We start from the raw sequence: 7,171 nt of genomic DNA, 5'->3' as shown, positions 1-7,171 counted from the left end.
AAAGCAGCTAATTTCTATCTTCTCCAACAGAGGTAATTTGGCAGCCTGTTGTCCCAGGCAACTGCATACTTTGCCTGTGCCTAAAGCCCAGACAGTCATAACCTGATTTATGTTCATCATTACTATGAAGGATTAAGACAAAATCTAGAGCTGTAACATGAAACTGTAGAAAGAAGATATTAAATAGAAAAAAAAAAGACAAGAAGAAGAGAAAAAAAACTCTGATGGTGTTGATTAATAGACATAAATCTGTCAAGGAATCACAAAGGACATAGTAGCACAAAATGGAATTCAAAATAAAGTTTCAATATTTCACTTGATAGCCCCAGAATATACTATAAACCTTACTTAAAATTGTAGGCATAGATGGATGAATAAATGACAGCGTACATGTGACACATAGGGTAAAAACAACATAGATATCCTTTGCTAACCAGATGAAACAAACACACCAAAAAAAAAATACTCAAGACTTAACACTGTACTGCTTCAGTACACAAAGTGTTCATTAGAATAGAGTTGATTTAGTAAACTCCAGGTGGTGGGAAGCCAAGCTGTAGAACCAGGACAATCATGAAATGGAAAACGGAGGATTTCCAAAAGAAACAACATACAATTAGAGATCATTTAATCTAGAAAAGGATAGACATTGTTCCTGGAGAGTTGCTCGGAGTATCAAAGAGTAAAAGGTATGATGACTGGAGTAAAAATGACTGACCTTTTTATATTTTTTCACAAAAATACGATGGGAAATATGACTGGAGCTATTTCCCCAGAGTTATGTTTTCTTAAGTTATCTTTTCTTAAAAGGTAACAGGTTTAATTGCTAAATGATAAATATTGAAATAGATAAATAACACATCTCCAGGCATACATCCCTCTGAATTGTCTTAGTGATACTTCCCCAAGAAGGAAGTGGTTAAAATGTTGAGGAAAATGTTAAAATCGTTGTTTAAAAGCAGCTGCTATCCTTGAGGCCAGGAAATGCCATATATAATTCTGCTGTAGAGGCGTAGGTGTTCACTCAGGAGCTCCTGCAGGGCCATGGCTGAGGGTGGTGCCACGAGGGGCAGAGGATCAGGGAGTCGCTCATGCCACATGGGTTTTAGAACAGGAGAGATATGTCGATATTCGCTTGATATGTTGATCTCTGGCAGAGCTAGCAAGTCTACAACTTTTAACAAAAAAACGTGTCTCCATGGCATTCTCTTGTTGTCTTCTTTCATCACACGAGACAGACACGTTTACTGTGAATTCAAACTTTGTCCCTAATGCACACATTTTCCCATTCAAATGTAAATTATTTCAAAGGATCACATTGCTTTCTTGGTGTTCATGGTAAATTGTCCAGTTTTGATATATTTTCCTCTCCCACTTCTCTCACTATTGGCTTGCTACAGAAAATTATAAAGCATTATGCAGAGCTGGTATTAAGCACTTCAGGAGCAGCAGAGTATCTATAAGGCTGCAAGGGTGTAAATCACTATGATGAAAGATTTTCTGATGCCACCTATTGCTCATGTAGTTATTACATCCCATCATTCTTGTGAGTTCATTCCCTGCCAAAAACCACATCTCAAATCTTACTTACTTTGAGCAGCAGTTATTTTGTCCCAGGTTTTCTTGATCAGGTTCTAAACCAGCCAAGTAAAAAAGAATTTAAATTCTGCTTAATATATACTCATTAATACTTCCACATCACACACCTAGTTACCATAGGAGAGTATAACAATGTTCATGAATCTACTCTGTTCCTCAAGATTTCTATTAAATATTTGGAGAGAGAATTGAAAAGGATGTATTGAGTCCTGGAGTTCTGGCCTCTGCTCTTTCAGGCAAGCCTATAGGGTCTCTCAAATTTAAATGGAAAAGATGTGGCTTCTCTGAAATTTAAACTCTCAAAAATGTTATCATTTTTTTTAAACCAGCACCTCAGCACCTAAAGCTCTAGACTCTGGACTCCACCGACCGGTAGGGTTCCTCAGTTGTAGTTTGCTACTACCCATTTGAATATTAGAAACAAACTGATTGTTCAGTACAGGTCACAATTTTAATGTTAGCATTTTGTATTGCTATTACAGAAACACCAAAGTGTAATTTATTTATGTAAAAGTCAAAATGAGATCACTCCTGGCAATTAAGACTTGACTAGATGTTAGGTATTACACAAAGCATTAAAATAACTATATTCCTATCACTTTATGTCAGATTCTACTGCTGCCTGAGGGAACTTGAATCCAAGGCAATATATGAGTCTTCTCAGAAAAGAAAAACAGCAGAAGGAGAAAAAGTTAACCAGCGGTCTCATCCACTATACAAACTACACTAAAGTGAATGAACATAGAGTTAGCATTTTATTCTCCTATGCTGGCCAGAGAATCACAAGAGTGTTTTACTTTTCCAGATAGAATGATTAAAAAGAATACACAGCTGTTATTCCCTTCATTCATACATTTGAGTATACAGATTAAAACATTCACTTCTGTAAGTAAGCAACACTCCCTTCCTAAAACTGATTACATACCTGATTATATACCACTTAATGCAGCTGAAGGTTTGTAATTAGTATACAGCCGACTAGGATACAGCCTTCTAAATGTAATTTGTGTATATACACATGATATTTTCAGACATTATTTACACTTGCGTAAATCTGAAATGATTCCACTGAGATGAAATCAGTCCAGAACTGTACCCACATACTCAACAGCCTGTGTCCCCTCCACTGATAAATATAGAAGATGACACATGGTAACAGGGGAACAAAGGCCACACCTGAGAAAAGCCCCCGGGAATAAGGAAACACCTGTCCGTGTTTCGGGAGAACAGGTGGGAGGCGGCGGTTTGCCGGCTCAATATCCTGTGCTTGCTGTTACAAGGAACGGTTAGCAGGTGCCCCTCTTTTTTCCCTGTGACTTTGTTAAGAAGCCGCTGCTGCTTTGTGCTACCCTGGAGATGCCCTTCCAGCGCCACATGGCTGGCTCCAGCTCTCTCCTCGTGTCACCTAGCAGAGGTCCCCCGGTGCCAGCCGAGCCTGCGTTGAGCGTGCACCGCTCTGCCTGTTTGCTAGTGCAGGAAGCCTTAATTACAGCCTGAAAATAATAGTCGCTCCCCCGGGAGCTTCCCGCGTTGTTACTGTCGGGTGGGAGAAACCGAGCGGAGCGGGGCCGGGGGGCGGCCGCGCCTCCGTGCGCGCCGCCGGGGAGGCTTCAGCACCACGGGCAGCTCCGAGCTGCCGGCGCGGCCCCGGCCGGGCCCCGCGCAGCCCCCGCGCAGCCCCGCGCAGCCCCGCGCAGCCGGCAGAGCCCGGCCCCGCGGCCGCAGCTCCCGCGGCGAGGCGCCCTCCGTGCCGGCCGCCCCCGGGGCCGCGGGCTCCTGCCCTCCCGCAGCCCGCGGCGGCCCGCCCGCTCCGCCCCTCCACCGCGGCGCCGAGGCTCGCAGTGCCTCCGCACCGGCGGAGCGGGCAGCGCCGTGCCGCGGAGGGATCACCCTTCCTCCTAGAAGGCGCCACCGCGCCGGGGAGGGGAGCCCGGGCCGGGGGAAAGTCTCCTCGGGGGCCTCGCCGCGGGAGGGGCAGACGAGCCCGTCCTCCCTCCGGGCGGGCACGGGCACGGGCACGGCCGCCCAGGGCCCCCGGGCCCCTTCCTCCCGCCCACGGCCTCAGCCCCGGCCCCGCTCCCCGCCGCGCCCGGCTCCCGGGGCGCACGGGGCGTGTGCGAGGCGCCGGCGCCCGGCGGGGGCGGCGCTGGGCGCCGGGGGAGGCCCGGCGCTCCGGGACCGCGGTCCGCGGCAGGAGGGAGAAGCAGAGGCGGCGGGGCCGAGCCGGACCGAGCCGCTGCGAGGCGGGCCAGGCCTGGGCCCCGGGCCGGAGCGGGCTCCCCTCCTCCCCCCCGCCCGCCCGCCCGCCGCCGCCGGCCCCCTCGGTCCTCGCTCCCCCTTGCAGCTGCGGCGGTGGGGGATGTGGCACGTCGCGGCGGTGCCGGGGTGTAGCTCATTCCTGATGCCGCTGTTTGTCGCCGAGTTTTGAAGAGATTTATTGGCTGGCTCTTGCTAAGCCACGCTTGAGTAATCCGAGCTGCTGCGCGCCGTGGTGAAGCCCGGAGGGGGGAACGTCACTCCCTCTGGCAGCGGAGCAACATTAGTCTTCCAGCCCTCTAACCATCACTACAGCGTCGGAAACTGCCGGGTCACAGCCATTTGCTTTGGAAAATTGGCGATGTTTGGTGCTAGAGATCGATTACCTTCGTAATTCCCCCCCCACCCCGCTCACCCCACCCCTACCCGCCCCAGACAATAGCGTCCGAGGTCCTCCTGGAAAAAAATAGCAAAGAAAGCAAGAAAGAAAGAAAAAAAGAAAAAGAAAGAAACTGGGGGATGGATCTGACTCCAGTAGGAAAAGCGTGTGTCTAGAAGTGGTGCTAATGGGAAGATATTTCCGAGCTCCAGAGGACGATGATTTCTCACAAAGGGTAGCTGGCTCGGTGCTTTGGGCTGGAGCCGTGTAGGAGATCCTTGGAGAACTCATTGTGCACAGACAGCCGAAGATCTGTACAAACATGCCTGTTCGCAGAGGTCATGTGGCACCACAAAATACATTTTTGGGTACAATCATACGAAAATTTGAAGGGCAAAGTAAGTTCTCTCTTTCTCTCTATTTTGCTACAGTAGTTTGATTCTGCTTGTGACTAAATGGACAGCAACTCTGGACTATTTTAAGTTTGTAGCTTGGAAGGAAAATCCTAGAGGTGAGAGGGTGATGATCCCTGGCAGGAGTGAAAATGTTTTTGATCTAGAATACAGTTTAAAGACTTGAATTATTGCTACTTTTTTACCATTTTAAGGGATAGTTTTTATCTTTGACTGTATCTATAATATATAGCTATAGAAGTTATACCTCTTATCTTCTCCTGAACCAGTGAGATGGCTCTGAAGCAGAGCACACAGTGTTGCTGCCTATGCAATGTCTAAGAAAATCAGCTAGATTTATTATTATTATTGCTGCTATTGTTGTTATTATCACTGTCTTTTTAAAATAAAGCAGAATGGGTGGACTTTGATTTAGAGGAGACAGATAATATGCAGAAGAGTTATTAAAGGGAAAGTACACTTACCTTGTTGTCATGACTGCATTTTAAAATAGCTGTCAAATATTTTTTGCTTTGTTTATGGAAGCCTAAAATGTCTATCAAACCTGTGCAAATGCATCCTCAGGGAGTGCCTATGAGATCTTTTCCAGTGCAGCAGTTTACTACCTGTCAGAGAGGCTGAAGCTGAAGTGTTTTTCTTGGTTGAACTCTGTCTTACTGGTAACAATAAAAGGGAAAACTTGATGGTTAATTTTGTATAGGAACAGCAGTTCTGATATATGTACATTTATTTAAATATTTAGCATATTTTTAGTATCAGTCTACCGGAAACCCTCACAGCTAACTTCAGTTTATATACTTGCTCTAACCTATTATAAAAGCACATGCTACCAATTTCATATTTATGTTATTTCAGAATAAAAACAGTATTATCAGCATTAGCATTATCTAAATGCTAAGTCAGTGTTGCTACCTGAGTAAAGTTTTACATGTAAAAGTGTTTATATGTTGAAGAGAATAAAGTAATATCTAGTAAATTATCGAGTGATAGTGAAAATTCAGCATGACTGAAAGACAGCAGAAAAAGCAAGAATGAAATCTATATTTTTCTCTGCAAATATTCATTATGTTCAAAGTATCTTTAAAATTTTGAAGACTTCTACTGCTAACTGAATATCACATAAAAAGTCTTTTATTAATGTGGTAAGAGTTACTAAAGTCAAGCAACCTGCTAGTGTGAATAAGGCAAGTAGTAATTGGTCTGTTACTAACAATAAATGTATCAAAGTTGCACATTCATATTTAAAATATGTGTTAAAATACTGTGTTGTAGTGTTAACAAATGAAATAAGAGTTGAAAAACAACTTTTGTATACCTTCTTCTCAGGTCAGTGTTTGGAAAAGGATACTTGACCAAGGCACAGAACTTCAGTGCAATATCAAAAGTGTTTCCAGCACCACAACCTTTGATTTTGGTGCAATTTCATATTCATTTTTTACTAAGGAATATTTTGTTTCAGAAACGTATCTTCTAAAACAATCACAGAGGAAAACAGGTTATCACATTCTCTTCTAAGCAGCTTTGTTAAGATACTGACTATAAACTTGCTGTCATTCAGCTCAGTGAAAAAAAAAAAAAAAACCTGACCAGACTGAGCTGATTGGGCCTGACCTAGCAAGTCCTTTACTTGAATAGAAGCCCCCCAAAACAAAGAAGCTACTAACTTTTCCAAGGAGTTCCCCTGGAGTTACTGTTCACAGGATGGGGCTCATCACCTGGGTTTCACTGAAGCTAAAACAGATGAAAATCTGAAGTCAAAAGGAGTTTTGCAAAAAGACTTGCACAACCTGGTTTTATTTCCTTAAAAGACAAACAAGCTTTATCTTTAATGTAGTCTAAGTTTACTGAAGTGTCTTTAAAAGCTAGGGATCAAATTAACTACATTAAATAACTGAAAATCTCTAAATTTCTGGCATCTCAGTGAAAAAGAAAAATGGTTGTTTAGCACCCATCCATGCAATCAACATTTTATGAAATGTTGAAAGAGTACTAAAAAATGCATCACCTTCTTTTACTGCAGATAAAAAATTCATCATTGCTAATGCTAGAGTGCAGAACTGTGCGATCATCTACTGCAATGATGGGTTCTGTGAGATGACTGGATTCTCCAGGCCAGATGTCATGCAGAAACCTTGCACCTGTGATTTTCTTCATGGACCAGAGACCAAAAGACATCATATTGCCCAAATTGCCCAAGCACTGCTTGGGTCAGAGGAGAGGAAAGTAGAAGTCACCTACTATCACAAAGACGGTAAAGTGTCTTTTTATTTTCAATACTTTTTGTTTGGTTGGTTCATCAGTTGACTGGTAGAAGTGTGTGAGACTGGCTGGCTGGACCATTAGCTGGAGCGGACTTGAAGCTCCTCTGAAGTCCAGGGCTGGTGCACTGACCCACACCAGTGGGGAATTTGCCCTGAAAGTCCTGGGTGTATACAGTGCCACCACTGTACACTGTAGCAGCTGCCTAAAGTTAGCGCTGTATTTGCAACTATTGAACCAAAATTCTCCTCTCAGTTCAGTAGGT

General features: G+C 44.3%; 1 protein-coding gene across 1 annotated transcript in view; it reads left to right on the top strand.

The window, feature by feature from the left end:
- Positions 1 to 4,556: 4,556 nt before the first annotated feature.
- KCNH7 (potassium voltage-gated channel subfamily H member 7) overlaps positions 4,557 to 7,171 on the top strand; it is a 229,548-nt gene continuing 226,933 nt past the window's right edge. The window contains exons 1-2 of the mRNA XM_062578534.1: positions 4,557 to 4,632; positions 6,668 to 6,898. Of these exons, the coding sequence (XP_062434518.1) occupies positions 4,557 to 4,632; positions 6,668 to 6,898 (307 nt within the window). The remainder of the gene's footprint in view (positions 4,633 to 6,667; positions 6,899 to 7,171) is intronic.

The sequence above is a fragment of the Rhea pennata genome, chromosome 6 (assembly GCF_028389875.1).
Source record: "Rhea pennata isolate bPtePen1 chromosome 6, bPtePen1.pri, whole genome shotgun sequence".
Lineage (NCBI taxonomy): Eukaryota > Metazoa > Chordata > Aves > Rheiformes > Rheidae > Rhea > Rhea pennata.
This window is presented reverse-complemented; position numbering and strand designations above follow the sequence as displayed.